The sequence below is a fragment of the Stegostoma tigrinum genome, chromosome 31, assembly GCF_030684315.1.
Source record: "Stegostoma tigrinum isolate sSteTig4 chromosome 31, sSteTig4.hap1, whole genome shotgun sequence".
Classification (NCBI taxonomy): domain Eukaryota; kingdom Metazoa; phylum Chordata; class Chondrichthyes; order Orectolobiformes; family Stegostomatidae; genus Stegostoma; species Stegostoma tigrinum.
Window position 1 is genome coordinate 31,914,065 of NC_081384.1, and position 27,808 is coordinate 31,941,872.

Here is a 27,808-nt window from a genome sequence, read left to right on the forward strand (position 1 = left end):
CTTTCAATTTCAACTGTCACTACTTGTGCGCCATTCATTGTGCATGTATTTTGTACTTGCTCACTATGTATTATAGAGCTTTATTGCAACATACTTACTGCATTATACATACGCTGTGGGGGTGCTGGTGTTGGACTGCACTGGACAAAGTTAGAAGTCACATGACACCAGGTTATAGTCTACCAGGGTTATTTTAAATCACAAGCATTTGGAGCGTGTTCTGATGTCATGTGACTCCTGTTGTTATGTTTATAAACAGCACCCTCTTAACCTCAAGACAACAAGGTGTAGAGCTGGATGAACACAGCAGGCGAAGCAGCATCAGAGGAGCAGGATGGCTGACGTTTTGGGCCTAGATCCTCCTTCATTTCTGATGAAGGGTCTAGGCCCAAAACGTCAGCCTTCCTGCTCCTCTGATGCTGCTTGGCCTGCTGTGTTCATCCAGCTCTATACCTTGTTATCTTGGATTCTCCAGCATCTGCAGTTCCTATTATCTCTAACCTCAAGACATCTCTTTTATCCTGTTTTCAAACAATGATGCAGGACAAAGGAAGGTCATTTGCCACTTTGTATATCCACTGGCTCTTTGAAAGGCAATCTAGTTAGTCGCTCTCATCTACTCCACCCTTCATCTCACAATTTTTCGTTTTCAATGATATCTCTAGTTTCCCTTCCAACTTGAATCTATTTCCATCAGCTTTTCAGACTTTCCTCATGGTGACAATTTTGCATTTAAACATTTCTCCACATCAGCCCACTGGTTCTTTTATTAATTATTTTTAAATGACCACATCTTTACTTCTGGCTTTACTAATATGAATTCACTATAACTGGGACTGATTCCATAGCATACTGGCATTCTTTGCTTCTGTTTGAAGGCTTTAAGGAACTTCTGCAACTGTGGATGATGTAAAATGGTTCTCAAAGGGTAAATTCTTCTTCCAGTGGACACAAAACAGATTCTCTACATTGGAGCACATCCAAGAAACATTTAAAAGACTTGCCATAGTTGAAGGAGATTTAAGACAGGAGCCTACACAATAACTCCTTACTAATATGAATGTGGAACCGATCCAGTTCCTGATTTCTGTCATGTGATTTGTAAAATGGCTGATAGAGGATTTGTTAACATGGTGAATTGGAAAAGGAGTAGAGACTGGGGTATGAACTAAAATCTGTTATAAAATCCATGAGAATATAGTGTTTGATTGTTCTTACTGCTTTTTCCAGGGAGCAAACAGTGAGTGGCATTCTGCAAAACAGATCATTCTAAGCACAAACAAAACTATTAAAAAAACTTCTGCACAGTTTTTGGTGGACTCAGTTTAAACAGAACAAATCAATCCATTGTGGCCCATCGCTGCTCTCATTGTGAAATATAAAGAATCATAGTCCCTTAGATTAGAAGTGATCCATTAGAAAATTATCTGTACTTATCATGAACACACAAGTAAATGGGAAGATGGTATTTTATATGAAGGAATGCCGGTTTATATTTCAGAGATGCCAGCTGCTTGAAATGCTCTGGGAGAGTTCCATGCTAAACAGTATCCAACAGGTGAATCGTTTGCTGTGGTGAGGTAAGAATGTGGATTTTACATTTAACTCTCAGGGGAGATGAATACTTCTAGGTAGCACTTGACTGGGTACACAACAGGGTTTTAAAGGTGGCACCAATCGCAGGAATTCTGGGAGGTTCTGGCATTGGTCAGTTCTTCTGCAAGTGTGACTGAGAGAATGTAAGCAGGGCAACACGGTGACATGGTTCATAGTTTGTCAGATGAGTTGGGAAAACCCGTTAAGAATTGAAGAGAGAGATCCTGTATGAAACTGAACAAAAATGACAATTAGCCAAGATAGTAGGAACTGCTGATGCTGGAGTCTGAGATAACAAGGTGTAAATCTGATGCTGCCTGGCTTGCTGTGTTCATCTAGCTCTACACCTTGACACTTAGCCAAGTTTTGGGAAGATTCAGTCCAGTCTTTCCGAGAAGAACATTCTCCTCGTTTTAGGAACCTATTTAGTACACCTTTATTGCCTCCTCTTTATGACAAGCGCATCTTCCTTATTGGAGACCAGAGCTGCACACAATATTAATTGGTATGGCCTCAGCAATGCCTAAATGCAGCAAGATTCTTTGCCTGTATTACAATTATTTGTAGCAAATGTTAACACACCATTTGCCTTCCTCATTGTTTGCTTTACTGCATGCTAACTTGCAGGGTTTCAACTAGAAAGACACTAGGATCTTATGAATGCGAACATTTTCCAGTTTCTCACTATCCCAAAATTACTCAACATTTTTCATTTTTCTTATGAAAGTGGATAATTCCATTTTTTTTCTGAGTTTTACTCACTGGTTATTCCATATCCTTGCCTGTCGACTCATCCTAAGTATATCCCTCTGCAGCACTTGGATATAATATGTTCAGCTCCTCATCTAATTGTTAATATTGATTAACAGTAGCTGAGTACCAAGTTGTGTCTCATTAATTATAGCTTGCCAACCTGAAATATTGTTAGTGGGTTTGAGAAACCTGTGGGGTTTTTATTAATGCAATGTTTGCCCATTCTGAAGTGCCTTGGGAATTTGGTGTAAGGTTTTCTGGTGATAGTGTTCTCACTATGAATTTGTGAAGCCCAGGAAATTAACCAAGCAATAATGTAGCTGTAGTGGTGTAAGTTCAGTTCATGTTGCTGTGTGTCTTGGAGGCAATGGCATTCCCAGGCCATAGACCAGTCAAAAGCAATTATCCGAGGACGACTGAATACTCCTCTGAAATGGTGTCCTTGGATCATGTTTTGACTTAAACATTTTCAATGTTGGGAAGCATCTACAGCCTGCTGGCCATGCACCATCAAATAGCAAATACATCATCTGACCTGTCAATCTACTGTATTTATGCCATCTCTCTACAAAATCAACATGGCCAGTCCGGCTTCCCCAATCTTGCATCGTGGCCCTGTACATTTTCCTCTTCACATAATCATCCAATTCCCCTTTTGAAAGCCATTGTTGAATCAGTCTCCAGCAAACTCCCAGAGCGCTTCTCTTGCTTGATGCAAAGAGAATGTTTATCCTCATCTCACCTTTCTTCATTTTAAGTTTATGTTCTATCGCCAAAGGGAACATGTGCATAGATCAAAGAATCCCTACACTGTGGAAACAGGCCCTTCGGCCCAACAAGTCCACACTGACACTGAGCACCCCTCTCAGACACGTTCCCCTATAACCCACCTATTCTATACATTCCTGAACACCATGGGCAATTTGGCATGGCCAATCGATCTTGCCTGCACATCTTGAACTGTGGGAGGAAACCCACGCAGACACAGGAAGAACATGCAAACTCCACACAGAGAATCAACCAAGGCTGGAGTTGAACCTGGGTCCCTGGCGCTGTGAGGCAGCTGTGCTAATCACTGAGCCACCGTGCTGCCCCATATTCTCTGTGTCCAGTCTGTTCAGCCCCGTCATGATGTTGAAATCCTCGACCCGACTCGAACTTCACTTCTTTAAGGAGAATAACCCCAAATTCTCAATAACTGAAATCTTTTACATTAGGAACCATTCTTGTAAATCTGATATGCACCTGATCTATTGCCTTTGTATCTTTCCTAAAGTGTAGTGCCTAATAATGGATACAGTTGATGCTGACCTAGTGCTTTATAAAGCTTTACCACAACTTGCCTGATTTACTCCGTTTATAAAGCCCACAGTTCTGCATGCCTTTAAACTGCTTTCACAACCTGCTCACTTGCCTTGTGCTACCAGCATGTCCCTTTGCTCCCACACCCCCTTTAAAACGGTATCGTCTTACTTATTTTCGTAATTGTTATTGAAATAAATAAAATGTTTTTCTTTTTGGATTTCAGATAAGATGAAGCCATAATAGCCAAGTCAGAGGACAACGCAGCAAAGTCATCCAACTTAAAGCACTTCTCCAGCTTTGTTACCATGGAGACTGTGGTTATCGTAGCAATTGGGGTCCTTGCGACTATCTTTCTGGCCTCCTTTGTGGCCCTCGTCGTTGTCTGCAGACATCGTTATTGTCAGCCCAGCAACCTGTTGCACCCTTTTGACTCAAAGTAAGTGCCATGAAGGCTTGAGGCCTGGCTCCTTTTAGAAATGGATCTGTTCATTTTCATGTTGATACTGTTATGCCACAGCGATCATTAGAAGTACTTATAGAAGTTGTTAATTCTCAGCAAGGGACCAAACACAGGCAAGTGGGACTTGTTTAGATTGTGAACAGGGTCAGTGTGGATTACTTAGACCGAAGGGTCTGTTTCCAAGCTGTATGAATCCATGACTCCATGTCAGCCCATACCATTCTCTTTTGAACAATCCAGTCAGCCCTGCTTCTCTGTTTGATAGCTTTAGTTCTGAAAGTGCATTTCCTTCAAGTGCTAATTAATTTTCTTTTGAAATTATTGACAGCTCCTGCTTATGCTACCCTGCTTTTTTTTGGGCCACAAAATTCATTACCACTCACTGGGTAATGAAGTTCTTCTTCATATTACCCCTGCGGCTAAATCTTAAACCTGTGCATTCTTGTACTTGTGCAGCTAATGGGAAGAGTTTTTTTTAATGTCTGCTTTAGTTAGGCATGACAAATTTGTATGCCTCCATGAAATCCCACCACCCCTCCGTCAACCGAATCTCCTTTGTTCCATGGATAATAATTCCAGCTTTCACAACCTAATCTTGAAACTAAACCTCAAATCCTGGAACCATTCTGATAAATTGTAACTGCACCTATTCAAGAAATCTTACATCTTTCTGGATTGTGCTGACCAGAACCAAATGCAACTAATCAGAGCTAATAAAGTTTCAGCATAATATCCCCAGTTTTATATTCATTACCTTTATTTCTGCGGTCCAGAATCCCATAACCTTAACTAACTGCTTTCTGAATATGTCCTGCCATCTTCAAAGATTCTGTTCATGCACACCTTTTAACATTGTGCCATTAATTCCGTTCTGTTTTCCCTTCTACTAAAATGTGACACCTCCCATTTGTCAGTATTGAATGCCACCTACTATCTGTGTGTCCATTATGCTAGCCCCATGATGAACAATGAATCACGAACCGTGAATCAAATAATTGACTGGCCAGCTCACTGAAGGGAGAATGCTCACTTGAAAATTCTCACTGGTGACTGAAATTCGAAAAATGAGGATCCAGACAAACAAAGACCAAAGGAGACCCAGTGCAGTAAAAACAATGGCACGCATAAACACAGAATAAATTACAGTCATGGTAATAGCTGAGGAAATCGCTGTTGCTGAAGGGATTTTGATGAAGAGAGTGTCTTCCAGGAAACTTTTGTTATTGGTGACGGGCTCCCTCTGCTGGATGTACAGAAGAATAGAACACAGAGGTGAGCCTGTTCCAGACACTTCTGTGGAGAATTATATGGAAAGTGTTAATTCCAGGATATCCTGAAGCTGTTCTTTGTCACCTTCATCCTGGTCAGGTTTTCTGCTATCTCTTGCTGGTTTCAAGTGCAGTGGTCATTATTTTTGCTTAATATGCACATTATAACCTTTCAGCTGTAATATGTCTGTTTGGCTCAGCTGGGATGTTTCACGTGTTTGAGGCACTGAGCTGAGTTCTACACCAGGCAGGGACATTATTAATCTTGGATGACACTCAAATGTCATTAGTTTCATTAAGTTCAGACATATATTCATGTGAGTGAACAGGTTTTATCAAAAGTAATTGTATACACTGGGGCTTGATTAGCTCAGTTAGCTGAGCAGCTTTGCATTGCAGACTGATGCCAACAATGAGGATTTAATCTCTGCACCAGTTCAGGTTACCATTGAAGGATTCTCCTTCTCAACCTCTCCCCTTGCCTGAGGCGTGGTGACCCTGAGGTTAAACCCGCACCGGTTACTTCTGTCTGATGAGGAAGCAGCCTAGTGTGTTAATGCCATGGCAGCTTTACCTTTTATACAAGGCATGTTAAAAGAGGGTGTCTTCTGGAATCCTATAAACTCAGGCTTCAGGTCTGGCAACACTGTGTCATAACTGCTTATTTGCATGATCAGCAACTATTCTTAAAGTAAATGTATAATTAATCTGTTATTTCACATCTCTACCCAAATTCATTCACAGTTTCTCCTTTTAACAATGAATATTCAGTCATGGGATTTCAGTTGTTGCTTCCTCCGTTTTTTCCCCCCTGACAAGGCACTTTTGTCTGAGCTAAGAAGTTCCAATAATTAATGTTCTCAGTCTCTGGGGGTGGGCGATGGGGGTGAGGGGGGTAGTGTGCGTGGGGTGGTCTTTAGATGTATGGGATCCCTCATTGTGTTGGAAAGCAGTCACGGGGGTGGAGTGTGGCGGCAGCCCCGCAGGACTACCAGTTCCTGGGCTGGGAAGGCTAATCAGTTTAAACATGATTGAGACGAAAACAAACTGCAGCTGCTGGAATCCAAGGTAGATGATAGGCAAGGGAGGTGATGGTCTAGTGGTAGCATCATTGGACTGGTAATCCAGAGACCCAGGTAACGTTCCGGGACCCGGGTTTGAATCCAGCCATGGCAGATGGTGGAATTTGAATTCAATAAATATCTGGAATTAAAAGTCTAATGATGACCTTGAATCCATTGTCAATTGTTGGAAAAACCGACATGGCTCACTAATGTCCTTCAGGGAAGGAAACTGCCATCCTGACCTGTTCTGGCCTACATGTGACTCCAGATCCACAGCAATGTGGTTGACTCTGAATTGCCCTCTGGGCAATTAGGAATAGACAATAAATGCTGCTTAGCCAGTGACATCCTCATTCTGTGAATGAAGAAAGGAAAACAAAAGGAGGCTGGAAGAACACAGCAGGCCAGGCAGTATCTGGAGGAAAGGAGCAGTCAGCATTTTGGCTATTCCCCTGAAGAAGGATAAGCAGAGCTAAGTTTTCAAATCCTATACCCCTTCTGAAGAAGAGCAACAGAAGTTGACTGTGCTTTCGCCCCACAGATGCTGCCAGTCCTGCTGTGTGTCTCTAGCTGTTTCTGGTTTTGTTTCATTTTTGGTACATCCTGTTCTTGTGTCTTCTAGCCTTTCATTGAAGATAAGCAAAAGATCTGTAATATCTTTCTGTTGTCATAGGGATGGTGAATCATCAGTGCTGCTCTGTTTAATAAAGAATGATGTTGACTGGGGATGACTTACACAGTATCAATAATCTCTCTTATTGCAGAGATGAATAACCTATGTCTAGCCTTGGCTCTGTTATGTATTATAGTTTTGGTATGATATGTTGGGACAGTTCGCGTGAGCACTTGGTGAGTCATCAGCTCTGTTCATAACATGTTCAGACTGGTATTGAGCCTTTACAGAGTGAATAAAACCTCCCTGTTGGATTGCAGCCAATGATGAGTTTGTGTCTTTTTTTGTAAGCTTTGACTAGACCCTAGTAACTACCTGATACAGATTAGGTTCTTATTGTGATTCTTCCCCTACCATGAAGTTTGACTGAAGATTATTGGTGAAATTGACATGGATAATAGGAAAGGCATATGAAATGTTTCCGTTTGTTTTAAGGGGAATGGAGTATAAAAATAGGGAACTGTGTAAGTGTAAGCTATGACCCACCAGCATAAAAAGGAGAAATGCCACATTTGGGTCTGTGTCTTGGGATTCCCGACTGCATCAAGCATTTTCTTCACAACACAGATGCTCTGCTTTAGTGAAATCAGGTCCTCTGCAGGTGAACATTAAAAGTCTCAGGATGTTTCAAAAACTGTCTCTAGGGAAAAAAAAGTCTCTCTCCAATAGTAGCGTAATGGGTTGTGAATAAATCAAGAGGCTCCAAATTTAGTCATTAAATCACAGCCTCAGTGGTATGTAGTTATCACAATGGAAAATGGGCCCCAGGTCAGTTCCTAAACGAAAGTATTGGAAAGGTTCAACTACATCCAAATGTTTCCTTAACATTCACAATTTCTATTTCAATCAGGGATCATTGGCGCAGCCAAGCCTGAGAGCCCTTGTCAATATCTCCTTTGTTAAGGCAGTGGAGCTAAGACCAATCGTAGATCATTTTTAGGTTAACAAGAATAATTTTAGAATGGGCAAAGAGTTAATTAAGGTCAGTCATTTCAGCCATAAGACATTTCCGCGCAAGTCACCAAACATGAAGCTGGAAAAGCCCAGCCTGTCAGACAGCATCCGAGGAGCAGCACGGTGGCTCAGTGGTTAGCAATGCTGCCTCACAGCACCAGGGGCCTGGGTTCAATTTCACCCTCAGCCAACTGTCTGTGTGGAGTTTGCACATTCTCCCCGTGTCTGTGTGGGTTTCCTCCGGGTCATCAGGTTTCCTCCCATGGTCCAAAGATGTGCAGGTTAGGTGGATTGGCCATGCTAAATTGCCTGTAGTGTTCAGGGGTGTGTGGGTTATAGGGGGATGGGTCTGGGTGGGATGGTTTGAGGTTTGGTGTGGACTTGTTGGGCCAAATTGCCTATTTCCACACTGTAGGGATTCTAAAGTGAATTTTTTGGGCTGAAACCTTTATCTGGCCTGAAATGTTAACTTACCTGCTCCTTGGATGCTGTCTGCCTGGCTGTGCTTTTCCAGCTTCCCATGTATTTACTCTAACTTCCAGCATCTTCATATCGCTGCAGGAGTTCGTCAGGGTGGTGTTGCAGCCCTGTGTGTCTTCAGCTCCTTTAACACTGACCTTCCGTACATCGTAAGGTCAGATGTGGGGTTGTTGGTAATACTTTTGCAATCTTCGGCACCATTCGCAACTCCTTGTACTGGAGCAGTCCACATTGACATATAGCAAGATCTAGACAAATTCAGACATGAGTTGATATTGGTAACATTTGCGCCACACAGATACTAAGACCTGTCTTTGAGCAAAGCTTTCCAAATTATTATGGTTTTAGATAGGATATTCCAAATTGTCGATATCCCAGATGGGAAGGGATGAACCGGCATCCTTGTTTTATTCACCATGCCCCTCCCTTATTTGGTGGCAACATGGTTATTTTAATAAGGAGTCCTTTCATTTCTCCCAGACCAAATGAATTTAAAGCAGACTGTTTGACCGTGCCAACAAAAGGATGAGTTAGTAATTACTAAACGCAAGAGGAAACAATAATGCAGCACATACAGACAGATTACTTATGGGAAGTGAGGGTAAAACAAGGGTAAAAGTTAAAAAGACACAGCTCAATCTCTGAATTTTGTGAAGAGTCAATGATGGCTAGAGCATCTGCTATGTTGGGTGATGCTAGTATCACCAATACGAGCTCAACAACACTGAAGAAGCTCAAAACCATCCAGGACAAAGGCACTCATTAGATTATGTCACATCTAACACCTTTATTCCTTCCAGTGCCAATGCACAATAGTAGCAGCGTGTACCATCTGCAAGATGCACTACAGCAACTCAACAAGTAACTTTTAATATTCATCCAAAACTGTGACTTCCATTACTTCGAAGAGGGCTTCCCGAAGTAGATCGGGACCCAAGTGGGGCTGTGAGCTGAAATTGTAGGACTGCAAACCTTTTCAGAGCAATAGCCAACCTTCCTCTCATTGATCTTCTCCTTCCCCACTCCTACCTTTCAATGAAGGGCCACAACAATTTCTGAGCTGTGAAATTGGGTTATGCTTGGAAAATGTTTGGGAATCACTGGCCAAACAGAATAAGAGCACTGTCAGTTTCCCTCCAAATCACACATGATCCTGACTTGGAACTGTAATCCTGTTTCTTCACTATTACTTGGTCAAAGTCCTGGAACCCCTGCTTGAAGAGCACTATGGGTGTACCTTTGCCCCTTCATATCTATTCAAGAAGGCAGCTCAGTACCTTCTCTAAGATAATTAAGGACAGGCAGTAAATGCTGGCCTAGCCTGTGTTGCCCACAGTCGCTGATTAAATAGATAAAAATACATCCAATGGTGTGACTTTATATATTTTTCCAAGCTGATGATTTACCTAATGGTTTTATTTGTCCTGCAGGCCTACAGTGGATCTCATTGGTGCAATGGAAACACAGAGTGAGCCCTCAGAATTGGAACTGGATGATGTCGTTATCACAAACCCTCACATTGAAGCGATCCTGGAAAATGAGGACTGGATAGAGGATGCTTCGTATGTACAGCATTGTCTTTAATTACTAATTTGCCAGTAGTCCTGAACAAACACTGATCATAGCTTCCTCATGACTTTGGGACAATGAACATGAAATCAGTCGTATTCCCACCAAGTTAAACTTTTAGTATCCTGAAACCGTGCGGCTCACTTTATTCACTTGTTCTTAGGCAACCACCAAAGACTTGGCTGGTACTTCTGTGCAGCACTGAAGGAATTGCACTCCTACAGACATATGCCTTTGGGTTGAGATTTTAGAATGAGGCCTGCCCTGCCTTTCCAGGCAATATCAAAGCTCGCCTGTCACCATTTCAAATAGGTCTCACCAATCTCTTGACAAATCCCTCAACCAGTGCTGCCGGGAAAAAAAACTGCCCATTATCTCATTGCTTTTTGTGAGAACTTTCTGTGCACCAATTCCCTGCCACCACTTCTACATTAGAACAGGGACTACACTGCAAAAGTTCATAATTGGCTGTAGTGTTTTGGGATGTTCTGTAATGGTGAAAGATGCTAAAAGTACCATGTCCAGTTCTGGTCTATTTGTTATAGGAAGGATATTTTCAAGCTGGAGAGGGTTCAGAAAAGATTTACCAGAATGTTACTAAGAATAGAAGGCTTGAGTTGTAGGGAGAGCTGGATAGGCTGGGTCACTTTTCCATTGGCATGTAGGAAGTTGAGGGGTGATTTTTTTTTAGTATGAAGAGTATACATAAGGTGTCTTTTCTCTACGGTCGGGGATTTCAAGATTAGAGGATGCGTTTTAAATGTGAGAGGAGAAAGACTTAAAAAGGACACGAGGGGCAACTTTTTAACACAGAGTGGTTCGTATGTGGCATGAATGGCCAGATGAAGTGGTGGATGCAGATACAATAACAATGTTTAAAAGATATTTGGATAAGTACAAGAAAAGGAAGGGTTTGGAGTGATATCAGTCAAGCCTAGGCAGGCGGAACTAGCTTAGTTTGGGATTATGGTTGGCATGGATGAGTCGGACCGAAGGGCCTGTTTCCATGCTGTATGACTCTGATTCTGCCTGTATGACTATTTAGACCCTGATGATGTAACTGGGATCCGTCTGCATGCTGTTTGACTCTGTGGCTCTGATTTCAAATTGTTACTTTCTTTAGTTATCAGGAGATGAATGGGAAAGACTCAGTGACAAATCCTTGTTTGATTTTCTTTCTTTCATCCGGGTCCCACGTCAGGAAGTATCTAGGATCCGATCAAGCAGTTGCAAGGTGAAGATCAAGAATTTGGGCGAATGGGGTTTTACAATAGCAGTGACATAAGGCTTGATTTTCCAGTCAAGATTATTTGAATGCAAACAGCAAACTTCTTTGAAATAGACAGGTTTCTGCTGGTGTTAAAATATTGATCAGAAAATTAAGGTGATTTTGGATTAAAGTTTTCCCAATTTTAATAAGTCTTTATTAATGAGTGACTAGATTTTGCGATTAATTTTGTTTTAAAATGATGCAAATTGGAGTTTAGCCTTTAATGCGTTTTGTCTGGTAGGACCCTACCAATAGCAGCATAGGAGAGGCAGTGGGGTAACGGTGTCGTCACTGGATTAAGAATCCAGAATATCAGGCAAACATTCCTGATTGTCGAAAAAGCCCATCTGGTTCACTAATGCCTTTTAGGGAAGGAAATCTGCCATCCACACGTGCATCACACATGACTCCAGACCCACTGTGATATTGTTAACTTTTAATTGCTCTCTGAATTGGCCTAGTAATGTGCTCATTTATATCAAATCATGATAAAGCAAATAAAGAATAAAGCCAGCAGGATCACAAGGTATTGACCTGGCCACTGGAAATGACAACAGTAAACCTGACTCAAATTAATCCTGCAAAGACATTATAGTCATCGGAGAGCTTGTGCCAAAACTAAGAGAGTTGTCCCACAGTTGTTAGTCACTGCCTGATATAGTCATACTCGCTGAATCATATATTCTATGATATCTCTACTTATGTATGATATATTTTGTTGTATCTTCACTGTTGCTGGGTTAAAATCCTTAAATTCCTTCTAATAACCCTGATGGAAAGTAAAAACTGACCTAGCCTATGACACACCCATTCTATGAATAAATAAAAAGAAAGGAGTCCTCTTGTTTCTTCTGCTTCAAACTTGACACTGTTGCTTTTCAAATGCACCACAAAATGGTGTAGTGGGCAAGACTAATCAAATTAAGAATTCCTTGTTTCTGATGAATGCATATTTGCAAACACGGAGATCAGGAAACATTTCCAAAACAAACATTTCTCCATGATATAGTGAAAAGTACTGAAAATGGAAAGAAAAGCACACAATACTGGGATTAGGACATCAGTCTTCTATGAAGATGCTTTGTGCTTCATTAAATAGTGTCAAAGTATTGGGCAACGATTCTGGCAGCTTTTGTATTTGACTGAGTTTTCAGTGTGACTATGTGAATTAATACGTCCCTGTGTATGCTGAAACCTTCCCTCATGCCTCCCTGAATCGACAATTCTGATGCACTCCAGCTGGTCTTCCAGATTCTACCAGCTGTAAACTTGAGGTCATCCAAAACTGTTTTGCACTCATCTTAACTCACAGCTCGACCAGATCCCCTAACACTCCTCTGCTCACTGATCTATATTGAGTCCAGTTTTTGACTTAAAAACACTGATCCTTGTTTACAAAATTGGTTCGTCTCCTTTCCCTTCCCTCTCTTTGTAATCATTTCCAGATTCATAGTCTTCCAAGATAGCTGTGCTGCTGTAATTCTGGTGGCTTGAGCATACCCAAGAAAATATTTCTCCATCTTTGGCCACCGTGCCTTCAGTTGCTTTGGCCCCAAGGTTTGGAATGTCCTTCCTACATCTCTCGGCCTCTCTATCTCACCTTCCTCCTGATTTGATTTATTGTTTGATTTGATTTATTGTTGTCATATGCACCTAAGTATAGTGAAACGTTTTGTGTGCAGTACAGGCAGATCATAACATACAAATCCATGTAGATCATAGGCTGAACAAAGCAAGCCGAACAAAGGCAAGACCAGCATTAGATTTGAAATTTGAGAGGTTTTGTCAGCAATCTAAATAACCGTTCAGAAAAGGCTGTTCTAGAACTTGTTGGTCTGTGTGTGTTTGAGCTTTTGTATCGTCTGCCTGACGGGAGAGGTTGGAAGAGATTATAACTGGGCTGGGAGTGGTCTTTGATGATGTTGGCTGCTTTTCTACAGTGATAAGAAGTGGAGAAGGAGCCAATGGATTGGAGGTTGGCTTTTGTGATGGTCTGGGCTGTGCTCACAACATTCTGTAGTTTCTTATGGGCAGAGCATTTGCCGAACCAAGCCGTGATGCACCCAGATAGAATACTTTCTATGGTGCATTTGTCGAAGTTGGTGAGGGTCCTTATGTACATACCGAATTTCCATCATCTCCTGAGGAAGAAGAGGTGTTGTTGTGCCTTCTTGACTGTCATGTCTGTGTGGGTGGTCTACTTGTTAGTTATCGTCACTCCCAGGAACTTGACGCTTTCAACCCTCTGCACTTCTGCTCCATTTATGTAGATAGGGGCATGTCTTCCTCCTTTCTTCCTGAAGTTAATGATAAGTTCTTTAGTTTTGCTGATGTTGAGGGAGAGATTTTTATCTTTGTATGAAACATTCTATCTCCTTTCTCTTTTCTTTAAGGCACTGTATATTTGACCAAGCTTTTGGTCATCAGATTCTATTACTGCATGTGGCTCAGCATCATACTTCAGGCTGTATAATTCTCCTGTGAAGCACCTTGGGATGTTTCATTACATGAAAGCTGCAATATAAGTATAAACTGCCATTATTAAATCTGTTTTACTCTAGTAGACTCTTCTATTTTCTAGGGGGTTGGTGTCTCACTGCATTGAGATTCTTAAGGTAAGCAACATAACACTACTATTAAAAACTGAAGGCTGGATTTTTCTTATTGCAAAGATGGGCTGGCTTTGGAGATCTTTATAAATGGAGGCTAAACCTGATTCTGAGATTCAACTGGCAGCTGTTTTTTAGTGTGGGATAAGGGCATAAGTAGCGAGCCTGCACCATGCACTCCTGCTATGGTCAGTTCCATTGCAGAGATAGGCATCTCATTGCCACCTTCACATTACCTGGAAATGTTTCCTGGAATCTAGCTTCTCAAGGGCTTAACAGTTCATGGCCCCTCAGAGGAGTTGTGAACCATAGTCTGGATTCATGAAAGCTAAGTTTAAAAAGTGCCACCTATGCCCCTTTCATTCTCCCATGCCACCTCCATGCCCCCTTGGCCCTTCCATGCCCCCATGTTTCCTCCATATATGCTTGCCAAGCGTGCAATTTGGACAAAACCTATAAGCCATATAATTACAATGGAAAGTCCTGAAATGTTTGTGATATTTAGCCATCTGTTTTGTTGATGCAGTTCCCATATGACCTCATTATGAATGCTTGGCTGAACTCTAAGATGCACCCATAGAATAGCACAGTGGGGTAGCTTGAGGGAGTGTTTTAGCTTTGATTGACTGAAATCTTTAGAGGACGTTACTTTTTCTTTGATCTGATTTCTGTTTCTTCAATGTCAGCATGTCTACTTAAACAAGATTAAGGTGTGTAAAATATGGTAAAGATTTTGATCTTGAAAATATGATTGACTGTTTCATTGACACTTCTGTAACATTGTAAGAGATCAGAGAATAGATTTTTTTTCAAAGCAGGCTTCTGAATGGATGTTCCTTTCATGAGTTTTAGTAAACTTGTCATTGTTTCTTATATAATTACTATTACTATAATTTAGCTTACATTACTTCTGTGCATAGTATACAGTGGACATGGAGGTGCGATGGGGGCATAGAGAGATGGTGGAGGTGTGAGGTGGCTCAAAAGACGAGCTCTATAGGGCTTAACAACCTTTCATACAACTGGGACAATGTCCCAGAGAACTGGGGAGGTGCTGCAAGTCAACCTACCCCCTCCATGGCTGCATTCAAATTGCTTCCTGGGGTAGCAGACCTGACATGATCTGACCTTCTCCCTACCCAGAATGAAAATAGTGGATGCACAGGGTTTTAAATGGCAATGAGACTGCTGCTGAACTCAACTTTCTCCTCCAGATATTCGGAACATAGAAACAGGAGTATGCTATTCAAATCTGTCATACCCGATCTGTGCCCCAACTCCATTTATCCACTTTGTTTCATCTCCCTCAAAACCCTTACAAACAAAATTTCATACACTTTAGTCTGAAAAGCTGTAATTAACAGAGTGTCCACAAATGTTTGTGGAGAGATCAAGAGCTTGATTTCTGTAGAGATGGAAACATACTGTTGCATTTGCCTTTTAAAAAGTCAAAATCTAAATGTAGAAGTGTGCTTTCTTATTGCGCAGTTCCTACCAGAAGAAAACAGTTCCTGCGTTTCCCCTGTCAAGTCCTCTTAACATTTTATCACGGGATAGTTGTATGTGTTGGAGGCAAGATGAAATGTGTTTTATTTCTTCATAAATTTAGAGACTATGACATTAATAATTATTGTTTGCAAGATAAGTAATTATCATCAGTGCATCTAACAGTATATGCAACTGTACAAAGCAAATAGTTACACACCAAGACTGGACAGAACAATTCAAAATTTTCACACTTCCTTTGCACTTAGACCTATCAAATCCCATCTTGTATGTGAACTCACTTGGTTAAGACCATCTCGCGGTGGGAAAATGAGTTTGAATGTTTCAGAGGAGCCAGGCACTCAACAACTTGGTGAAATTTTAGTTTGCTAAAAACTGATTCCCTTACCCAGAGTCAAAATTGTGTTCATTATAATCAATTGACGAAAAATTATTCAGGATCCGATAGTGAAAAATTTGGCAAACCTTGATACAGAATGAAAACTTGATGTAACAAATATCGAATAACATGTAACAAATATCGAATAACATTAGGAAAGGAATACATGACAATTTGTTCTATTATTTTTGGTTGTTTGCTCTGAAGATTTAAGAGCTGGTCATCACAGTCACGGACCGTTCTATGCTCCTGTTTTACAGATATGTCATACTCTGACAGAGAAACTTGTTGCTATGACAATGGGATCAGGGGCGAAGATTAAGTCACCAGCGAGACTCAGTGACATTATCGTAGTGGCAAAGCGGATTAGTCCGAGGTGAGATGGACCTGTCTCAGGATAGCAGCTCACTTTGTTGCTGACTTTAATTATGAGGGTGAATCTGCAGCGCAGAACTTCTTACAGTGATTGACATTAAAGCCGGTACCATAGATGATATAGTAGATGGTGGGAATTGGCTTTTCACAATGAGTTAGAAGCTGGTTGCTCACTGCTGTTGAGGAACTTTTCTTGTGTCTCCCAGGAAGACCCAGAGAAAGGTACAAGGGACTGCATCTTCACATCAATGTGAGACCTCCTGAGGTACAGGACCTTCATCGGGAGATTGCAGTATTGCCATAATGTCACTAAACCAATAATGGTGGGCTAATGCTGCAGGAAAATTGGTTCACATCCTACCATGACAACTGATGGAATTTAAATTGAATTAATAGATTTAAAATGGAAAATTATATTATCAAATTATGAAATTGAAAATTAACAGTGACGATGAAGCATATTGTAACAAGAACCCATCTAGTTCAGTAATGAAGAATATCTGGCTTTCTTGATGTTTTCTGGTCTAGATGTGACTTCAGATCCATAGTAATGTGGCTCATTCTTAACTTCTGTAACAAGACACACAGTTTAAGGGCATTAAGGATAGATAACAAATTGCATTGCAAGAAGGAGTAAAGAACCCTCTGTAAAACTTGAAATATCCTAGGGCTATGGAAAGAATTTCCCAGTTTCCATTTCCTTTCACAGTTCAATCAAGCCTCCCTTCTCTTCTTATCTTCGCCTTTCTGTTGAAAGTTGCCTAATATTTGTTCCTCATCTCACAGGCACTGATATTTTGCATCAAATCACTTCACTTTGTAGCAATGGCTATTCATCAATTCATCCTGTGACGGAGAGTACCGACGGCTGTAATTTAAAGAGGGAACATGCAAGTGACAACATCAGGATGCATTCATACTTATCCCATAATCATTTTGAAGTTTCTTTGCTTTTCTTCAGTGTGTTGTGCTGAAGAGTGTGGTATAAATCTGGTCAAGTAAATGCAGTAGGATGACATCAAGCAAGAAGACTAAGGTCAAAGAAGTGGCTGCTGTTTGGTTGAACATCAACTGATGATTGACTGTGAATAGCATAATGTCACACCCACCATTGCTGGAAGAGCACAGCCCCATTGTCAGTGGCAAAATGCATCTTCACCAAAATGCTATGATAGCTGAGGGAATACAATAATAAATCGAACAGAGTAGTGTTCTCTAGTTTACTACCGGTGCCACGAGATAGCGAGGCGAGGAACAGGGAGCGGGCGCAGCTTAACACGTGGCTATGCAGCTGGTGTAGGAGGGAGGGCTTCAGATATGTAGATAATTGGGATGCCTTCTGGGGAAGGTGGGACCTGTACAAGAAGGACGGGTTGCATCTGAACTGGAAGGGGACCAATGTCCTGGGTGGAAGGTTTGCTCGAGTAGTTGGAGAGGGTTTAAACTAGTATGGCAGGGGGGTGGGAACCTGAGCTGTATACCGGAGGTGAGAGTTGATGCAGGTGAGGCAGTAGCAAGAGGTAGGCCAGCTAGTGGGAAGGATTTTCCTGGGAAGGAACCAAGGAATCAGTTAAAGTGTATTTGCTTTAACACAAGGAGTATCAGGAATAAAAGTGATGAACTTAGAGCATGGATCAGTACCTGGTGCTATGATGTTGTGGCCATAACAGAAACATGGGTTTCTCATGGGCAGGAATGGTTGCTGCATGTTCCAGGGTTTAGAACATTTAAAAAGAATAGGGAGGGGGGAAAACGAGGAGGGGGTGTAGCACTACTAATCAGAGAGGGTATCACAGCTACAGAAGCTTCCATTGTCGAGGAAGATCTGCCTACTGAGTCAGTATGGGTGGAAATTAGGAACAGCAAGGGAGTAGTCACCTCGTTAGGGGTTTACTACAGGCCCCCCAATAGCAGCAGGGAGATTGAAGAAAGCATAGGTCGACAGATTTTGGAAAAATGTGGACGTAGTAGGGTTGTTGTAATGGGTGACTTTAACTTTCCTAATATTGATTGGAACTTCCTTTGAGCAGAAGATTTGAATGGAGCTGTTTTTGTAAGGTATGTTCAGGAGGGTTTGCTAACTCAGTACGTTGACAGGCTGATGAGGGGAGAGGCCATTCTAGACTTGGTGCTCGGAAACGAGCCGGGCAGGTATCAGATCTTGTGGTGGGAGAGCATTTTGGTGATAATGACCATAACTGCCTCACATTCTACATAGCTATGGAGAAGGAGAGGATTAGGCAAAATGGGAGGATATTTAATTGGGGAAGAGGAAACTATGACGCGATTAGACATGAGTTAGGAAGCATGGACTGGGAGCAATTGATCCATGGTAAGGGCACTATAGACATGTGGAGACTGTTTAAGGAACAGTTGTTACGAGTGATGAGTAAATATGTCCCTCTGAGACAGGCAAGAAGGGGTAAGATAAAGGAACCTTGGATGACAAGAGCGGTGGAGCTTCTTGTGAAAAGGAAGAAGGTAGCTTATATAAGGTGGAGGAAGCTAGGGTCAAGTTCAGCTAGAGAGGATTACAGGCAGGCAAGGAAGGAGCTCAAAAATGGTCTGAGGAGAGCCAGGAGGGGGCACGAGAAAGGCTTGGCAGAACGAATTAGGGAGAACACAAAGGCATTTTACACTTACGTGAGGAATAAGAGAATGGTCAAAGAAAGAGTAGGGCCGATCAGGGATAGCATAGGGAACTTGTGTGTGGAGCCTGAGGAGGTAGGGGAAGCCCTAAATGAGTTTTTTGCTTCTGTCTTTACGAAAGAAACAACTTTGTAGTGAATGAAACCTTTGAAGAGCAGGTGTGCATGCTGGAATGGATAGAGATAGAGGAAGCTGATGTGCTGAAAATTTTGTCAAACATTAAGATTGACAAGTCGCCAGGCCCAGACCAGATTTGTCCTCGGCTGCTTTGGGAAACAAGAAATGCAATTGCTTCTCCACGTGCGAGGATCTTTGCATCCTCGCTCTCCACTGGAGTCGTACTTGAGGACTGGAGAGAGGCAAATGTAATTCCTCTCTTCAAGGAAGGAAATAGGGAAATCCCCGGCAATTACAGACCAGTAAGCCTCACATCTGTCGTCTGCAAGGTGTTAGAAAGGATTCTGAGGGATAGGATTTATGACCATCTGGAAGAGCATGGCTTGATCAAATGCAGTCAACACGGCTTTGTGAGGGGCAGGTCATGCCTCACAAACCTTATCGAGTTCTTTGAGGATGTGACTAGAAAAGTTGATGAGGGTCAAGCTGTGGATGTGGTGTATATGGACTTTAGCAAGGTATTTGATAAGGTTCCCCATGGTAGGCTCATTCAGAAGGCCAGGAGGAATGGGATACGGGGGAACTTAGCTGCCTGGATACAGAATTGGCTGGCCAACAGAAGGCAGCGAGTGGTAGTAGAAGGAAAATATTCTGCTTGGAAGTCAGTGGTGAGTGGTGTTCCACAGGGCTCTGTCCTTGGGCCTCTACCGTTTGTAATTTTTATTAATGACTTGGATGAGGGGATTGAAGGATGGGTCAGCAAGTTTGCAGATGACGCAAAGGTTGGAGGTGTCGTTGACAGTATAGAGGGCTGTTGTAGGCTGCAGCGGGACATTGACAGGATACAGAGATGGGCCGAGAGGTGGCAGATGGAGTTCAACCTGGATAAATGCGAGGTGATGCATTTTGGAAGGTCGAATTTGAAAGCTGAGTACAGGATTAAGGATAGGATTCTTGGCAGTGTGGAAGAACAGAGGGATCTTGGTGTGCAGATACATAGATCCCTTAAAATGGCCACCCAAGTGGACAGGGTTGTTAAGAAAGCATATGGTGTTTTGGCTTTCATTAACAGGGGGATTGAGTTTAAGAGTCGTGAGATCTTGTTGCAGCTCTATAAAACTTTGGTTAGACCGCACCTGGAATCCAGTTCTGGTCACCGTATTATAGGAAAGATGTGGATGGTTTGGAGAGGGTTCAGAGGAGGTTTACCAGGATGCTGCCTGGACTGGAGGGGTTATCTTATGAAGAGAGGTTGACTGAGCTCGGACTTTTTTCATTGGAGAAAAGGAGGAGGAAAGGGACCTAATTGAGGTATACAAGATAATGAGAGGCATAGATAGAGTTGATAGCCAGAGACTATTTCCCAGGGCAGAAAAGGCTAACACGAGGGGTCATAGTTTTAAGCTGGTTGGAGGAAAGAATAGAGGGGATGTCAGAGGCAGGTTCTTTACACAGAGAGTTGTGAGAGCATGGAATGCGTTGCCAGCAGCAGTTGTGGAAGCAAGGTCATTGGGGTCATTTAAGAGACTGCTGGACATGCATATGGTCACAGAAATTTGAGGGTGCATACATGAGGATCAATGGTCGGCACAACATCGTGGGCTGAAGGGCCTGTTCTGTGCTGTACTGTTCTATGTTCTATGTTCTAAATCAAGTTGAGAAGATAAAGACTTTGTCACTGAATGATTGTGAAGAGCTTTGAGACTGTTTCCATTGGTTGTTGAACTGATACCAAGGGAACACTAACTTAAATTCATCAAAATGATTTGCTTATGTATCTCATTGTTCTAATTATGCTGTTTAAATATTATGACATGTAGTCATTGCCTACTGTAAGGGGAGAAATCAGCAAATCCTGTCTCTAGCTGGTGTGCACTGTACAATAACGTGTGTTGTTTCTTTTTTTACTGTCACTAGGGTGGATGATGTTGTGAGATCTATGTACCCTCCATTGGATCCTAAGCTCCTGGATGCCAGGTCAGCAGTTTCTATTGCCTCTAAGATACATATATAACAATAGATTGAAACAGGTGTGGTGCTCATTTTTAAGTGGCATATGGTAAATGAGTGCAATAATTACACTTGGGTGTGAACAGGATTCCCAGCACAATTGGAACATAAGGTGATTTTACTATTGCGTGAGACTGTTTAATTCTGGCACATCTTAATTAAAACAGAGTTTGTGATAGATATGTACAGATGACTACCAGGAGAAATGAATCTATTTCGTTGGTGCTATCGTTAGAGTGTTCTTGACATAGAGTGTTGACAGCCATTCAGCCCATCTATTCACTCTGGTTCTCTGCAAGACCAATTCAGCTACTGCCACAGTCTCAAACTTTGCCCCAGCCCCTTAATTTTGCTTTATCTTTCAGGTGCTTACCCAATTAATTTTTGAAAGCCACAATTAAATCGATGTTCACCACAGCCACAAAAACATGTAATCCAGATCCACATCACTCACTGCAGCTCCTGTTGCCTTCAGTTCCTTTCTCAATCATTTAAATTCTTGTCCTCTGGTGCTTTGTGAAATGCACAATTATTGTCCATCTACGTTATCCAAACCCCTCATGATTTTGAACACCTCAATCAAAACTCCATTTCATCATGTTTCCGAAGGAGTGACATACCACCTTCTCCAAACTATCCATTCGCCTAAAGTCACCTATACCTTACACCATTCCATTGAATCCTGTCTGAACTCTATCCAATGCACATCTGTCATAAAGTGTGGTGCCTAGAATTGAATGCAAAGCCTCAACTGAGGTTGAACTGGCTCTTTATAAAGGTTTATTATAACTTCATTTCTGAGGAACAGTCACTCGATCTGAAACATTAACCCTGATTTCTCTCCACAGATGCTACCAGACTTGCTGAGCTTTTCCAGCAATTTCTGTTTTTGTTTCGCGTCCGCAGTTCTTTCGGTTTTTATTTATTATAACTCCTCTGTAGAACTTGATGATTCTACTAATGAAGCCCAGGATCCTGTATGCCATTTAATCACTTCTCTAACCTATTGTGCCAGCTTCAGAGTTTGTGCACTTAGGTCCCCAGGTTGCTGTGCTCTTGCACCACCTTTGGAATTATATCTTTTATTTTGTATTGTTTCTCCTTGGCCTTCCTTCAAAAAAGGTAACAGTTTACACTTTTGAGCATTAAATTTCATGTGCCATGTTCCTGCCCATTTCCTGAGCCTGTCCGCATCCTCTTTAAGTCTAATACAAAGCTCCACAGGGCCCACGATCCTTCCATGTTTTGTGTCATTTGCAAATTTTTAAATTATGACCTAACTCAAAATGATGTACTAAGAATGGCCGTGGTCCCTGGTGAATCCCAATGTAGACTTCCCTCCAGCCCCCGAACATAACCATTCACCACCATTTTGGTTCCTGCCAACATCATACTCATGCCACCGTTGCCCACTGAACCGATCTCATTCCCCAGAACTAGACCCAGCAATGCCACCATCCTCAAAAAGCCACAAACCTAACAATCAAGGAAATTCCCTTTAACACATCACAAACTCCTCCCTGACTGTCCTTTCCATCTTTATGATGGCAGGATTTATTCAGACAATTAAAGGCCCCCTTATTCGAAGTTTTCTATAGTTTCTGCTCTTCTCCGTAGCCTTCCTGCAAATGTGCATCTCTTTATCTTCCTCACTAGATGATGAAGAATATATTACACCAATGGTAACATTGTCATTTCTCACCTTTAACTAGTCAGGTCCTGTCCTTGACTGCCGTAAGACATCTTCTCTCTTCAACAGTGTAAACCTCTCCTTCTACACTCCAATTGCTCCTCCTTTTCTTTCAGAACACCGTGTATTCAGGGATATTTAGCAACCAGTGCTACTCCCTTGTGAATCAGGTTCCCATTACCACGCAACAGCATATTCTCATATGGTTACTTAAACCTGCATTGTCAATCTTACTTACCTGTGTTGTTTATGAATGTGTATTGTAAACTCGAATCAGACTGAATGTATTTCTGACCCCACCCATCAGCTATTCCTGTTTCCCTTTTCAGTGTCCTCTCTACTTTCAGATCCTTTATGTGCCTTTTCTCTTGTTTCTATTAATACATACAGATTCTCACCGTCTGCCAAATTAATTTAAACCTACTCTTAAGAATAAACTGTCCCTCCAGGATGTATGCCCCAGCCCCATTGAGAAATGACCCATTCAAATAATTTCCACTTGCCCCACAGGGATGAAGCATTTCAGTTGTGAAGATTGGAGAAGTTGTGACTGTTTTCCTTACAGCAGAAAAGGCTGAAAGGAGATCTGACAGAGGCATTCAAAATTTTGAAAGGATTGAGAGTGAGAAAGCACAGACTTAAAGGAACTAGTAAAAGAAACAAAAGTGCTATGGGGAAATATAGTTCCACTCAATGTGCAGGGGCAGGTTCAAACAAGGCATTCAAAAGAGAATTGGATAGAAGATGTGGTGAACTGCAATTTATGTGGGATCAACATACTCACAATGCAGTTCGAGAGTGAGTTCAAGGATTTTGACCTGGCAATGGTGAAGGAAAGGCATTGTAATTCCAAGCAACGGGGACTGGACAACAATGACGTAGATTAGAGTGGATTGAAGTCAATTGGCTGGTGACATACTAATGAGGAAATCTGAAGTTTTTTTATTAGAAATCTAGCAAATAATGGTACCAAATTACAAGTCTAGGAGCATATTACACTGAACACATTACTCAATTCCATATAACATTGTGATAGAACATAGAACATAGAACATAGAACAGTACAGCACAGAACAGGCCCTTCAGCCCACAATGTTGTGCCGACCACTGATCCTCATGTATGCACCCTCAAATTTCTGTGACCATATGCATGTCCAGCAGTCTCTTAAATGACCCCAATGACCTTGCTTCCACAACTGCTGCTGGCAACGCATTCCATGCTCTCACAACTCTCTGCGTAAAGAACCTGCCTCTGACATCCCCTCTATACTTTCCACCAACCAGCTTAAAACTATGACCCCTCATGCTAGCCATTTCTGCCCTGGGAAATAGTCTCTGGCTATCAACTCTATCTATGCCTCTCATTATCTTGTACACCTCAATTAGGTCCCCTCTCCTCCTCCTTTTCTCCAATGAAAAGAGACCGAGCTCAGTCAACCTCTCTTCATAAGATAACCCCTCCAGTCCAGGCAGCATCCTGGTAAACCTCCTCTGAACCCTCTCCAAAGCATCCACATCTTTCCTATAATAGGGCACCCAGAACTGGACGCAGTATTCCAAGTGCGGTCTAACCAAAGTTTTATAGAGCTGCAACAAGATCTCACGACTCTTAAACTCAATCCCCCTGTTAATGAAAGCCAAAACACCATATGCTTTCTTAACAACCCTGTCCACTTGGGTGGCCATTTTAAGGGATCTATGTATCTGCACACCAAGATCCCTCTGTTCCTCCACACTGCCAAGAATCCTATCCTTAATCCTGTACTCAGCTTTCAAATTCGACCTTCCAAAATGCATCACCTCGCATTTATCCAGGTTGAACTCCATCTGCCACCTCTCAGCCCATCTCTGCATCCTGTCAATGTCCCACTGCAGCCTACAACAGCCCTCTACACTGTCAACGACACCTCCGACCTTTGTGTCGTCTGCAAACTTGCTGACCCATCCTTCAATCCCCTCATCCAAGTCATTAATAAAAATTACAAACAGTAGAGGCCCAAGGACAGAGCCCTGTGGAACTCCACTCACCACTGACTTCCAGGCAGAATATTTTCCTTCTACTACCACTCGCTGTCTTCTATTGGCCAGCCAATTCTGTATCCAAGCAGCTAAGTTCCCCTGTATCCCATTCCTCCTGACCTTCTGAATGAGCCTACCATGGGGAACCTTATCAAATGCCTTACTGAAGTCCATATACACCACATCCACAGCTCGACCCTCATCAACTTTTCTAGTCACATCCTCAAAAAACTCGATAAGGTTTGTAAGGCATGACCTACCCCTCACAAAGCCGTGTTGACTGTATTTGATCAAGCCATGCTCTTCCAGATGGTCATAAATCTTATCCCTCAGAATCCTTTCTAACACCTTGCAGACGACAGACGTGAGACTTACCGGTCTATAATTGCCGGGGATTTCCCTATTTCCTTTCTTGAAGAGAGGAATTACATTTGCCTCTCTCCAGTCCTCAGGTACGACTCCAGTGGAGAGCGAGGATGCAAAGATCTTCGCAAGTGGCGAAGCAATTGCATTTCTTGTTTCCCAAAGCAGCCGAGGACAAATCTGATCTGGGCCTGGCGACTTTTCAATCTTAATGTTTGACAAAATTTTCAGCACATCAGCTTCGTCTATCTCTATCCATTCCAGCATGCACACCTGCTCTTCAAAGGTTTCATTCACTACAAAGTTCGTTTCTTTCGTAAAGACAGAAGCAAAAAACTCATTTAGGGCTTCCCCTACCTCCTCAGGCTCCACACACAAGTTCCCTATGCTATCCCTGATCGGCCCTACTCTTAGATGCTTAGATTTTGTAAGTTAATCTGAAGCAGGTATATAGCAGTGTTCCATAAGCATGCAGCAAATTAAAGTTCAGACAGCAGTAGAATAATAAAAATGCTAGGACACATTAAGCTGTGGACGAAGTGCAGGTAAGTGGGCTTAGTGTAGTTTGGTGTTTGATGGTTGGCACAGGCATGGTGGGCCGAAGGGCCTATTTCTAAGCTGTATGCCTCTTGCAACTCTAGATAATCAGCAGTATTTAAGAATGACCAGTGTGTGATGGATGCCCAGAGGTCAAGCCATGTTATAGCTTCAGGTGTAGAATCGATATTTGTGACAAGGTTTATGTAGTTTGACTGTATTGGAGTGAGATACCAAAATTGTGATAAGAGGCTGCTGTAGTTTCAGCAACCTACCATGGACTGATAAGGCTTTTGCTCCTTTGGACCATGAGCTCCTGTTTTCAAATGAACAAATCCGGGTGCTTGCAGAGGTCTGGAATGGAAAGAAGAGGAGTTAGTGATTTAATTCCTTTGGGCTTATTTTCTATAATTCCTGATATACCTTTGTAGTTGGATCCTTTGCGTTTTTCTAACATGGTTTTGGAATAAGTCTCTAGCTTTCTTTTGTGCTCATGGATAGATAAATATAAGGGAAGAAAACAATTGTACTAGATTCAATATTAAATGATTTATTCCCCATAAAATTGATTGTACCACCAACATGGCAGCAAATGGAACTAGTTAAACCTAACGGCATCTACATATTGCCTTGAGGGATGCTGGAAGGGGCAGTCTTTGATTTTTGTGTAAAGTGCTGCTGTTCATGAAAATGATCTGCTAGAGATCAATAGACTTATGATCCTCAGCATTAAAGGGAGGGATGCAGGTCTGCACTTTCATTTGTTAATAGGGACCAAACCTGACTTCCATCTCCACTGGATTTGCTGCTAACACAAAGGCATCTGGTCACTCATTTCCCAAATGTAAGAATACCTTTCATCAATTAGGCTGCAATCTGCTATAAACTTTCTGTTACCACCAGCAAAGTGAGCGTCAGGAATTAGAATTGTGCCCAACAGCTGCATAATCAGATACATTATGTATGCAAATTAATGATTTGTTAATAACCCCAGTTATTATGCACTTGTGTCGGGAGAGTCACGTAACCGGAGTCAAGAAGGACGTGAAATCAGTGTGATTCCAGAATTAAATTTGTGCTTATAGAATTGGAGGCTGTTTCCTATAATGAGTCAGCTAATGATAGCAATTAGTAATAAATCCATACAGACCAGGTTTTATCTCAAATCTTTGGTAAACTGTTCTGTGGCAGAGGAGTTACAGCTGGTCTCAGACAAAGTTTGGGATATGAAAATTGGAAAGGCATCCAGCTTTCCAACAGTTTTGTGCTGAACAGTGGGAACAGGCTCAGCACTCAGACTTTCCATGCTTTAGTGTGCACAGTCCTGTGTGAGAAATAGACACTTGGTCAAGGAGCTTGTGGAGCTGAGCCCCTTCAAGGAATTGATCAGTTCAAGACCCAAATTGGGAAAATAAAGAAAATAATGATTGAAAAATGATTTTTCCCATGGACTCGATTGTTGAATCAAAAGCGAAAATACACACATGGTGCTTGGAATCATAGAATTGTAGAATTTTACTGGACAGAAGGAAGTAATTCGACCCATCATGTCTGAACCAGTTCTCGAAAGAGCTAGCCAGTTAGTCCCACTCTCCGGTTCTATCTCCAAATCCTTCTAACTTCATCACTTTCAAATGTTTATCCACCTCCCTTTTTGAAACCTTCTATGGAATTGGCCTCCACCCGCTCTCAGGCAGTACATTCCAAATCCCAACAACTTGTTGGGTAAGATGTTTCTCCTCATCTACTCCTAGTTCTGTTGCTGACAATCTTAAAATTGTGACACCTAGTTACTGACATACCAACTAGTGGAAACCTTCTTTACCTTACAAACTTGTTGATAATTTTTTACACTTCAATGTGGTCACCTCTTAATCATCTCTACGGCAAGAAGAATAAGTCCAGTCTCTCTAATCGTTCCTTGCATCTAAAGTCCTTCATTCCTAGTATCATTCTAGTAAATCTCCTTTGAACTCTCTCCAAGCTTTAACATTCTTCCTTAAATAAACTGCCCAGAATGGAACACAATGCTCCAAATGTGGTCTGACCAACGATTTGTAATTACACAAAGGAGTTTTAAATTTAGAGAGTACGAGCTTGCAATAATGATCTTCTCCGAAAGGCCCAATACATGTGAAACCCAAAAACATCATTGATGGTAA

The 27,808-nt window shown here is 41.9% G+C and overlaps 1 protein-coding gene across 4 annotated transcripts in view; it reads left to right on the forward strand.

Moving 5' to 3' along the window:
* tmem98 (transmembrane protein 98) overlaps positions 1-27,808 on the forward strand; it is a 51,484-nt gene that overhangs the window by 17,374 nt on the left and 6,302 nt on the right. For 2 of the 4 annotated variants that reach the window (XM_059638679.1, XM_059638680.1), the window contains exons 2-7: positions 1,502-1,580; positions 3,878-4,090; positions 9,984-10,115; positions 13,974-14,007; positions 16,147-16,262; positions 20,945-21,004. In XM_059638679.1, the coding sequence (XP_059494662.1) occupies positions 3,960-4,090; positions 9,984-10,115; positions 13,974-14,007; positions 16,147-16,262; positions 20,945-21,004 (473 nt within the window). In that variant the 5' untranslated portion in view covers positions 1,502-1,580; positions 3,878-3,959. The remainder of the gene's footprint in view (positions 1-1,501; positions 1,581-3,877; positions 4,091-9,983; positions 10,116-13,973; positions 14,008-16,146; positions 16,263-20,944; positions 21,005-27,808) is intronic. The other 2 variants (XM_059638681.1, XM_059638682.1) reach the window with 1 other exon arrangement.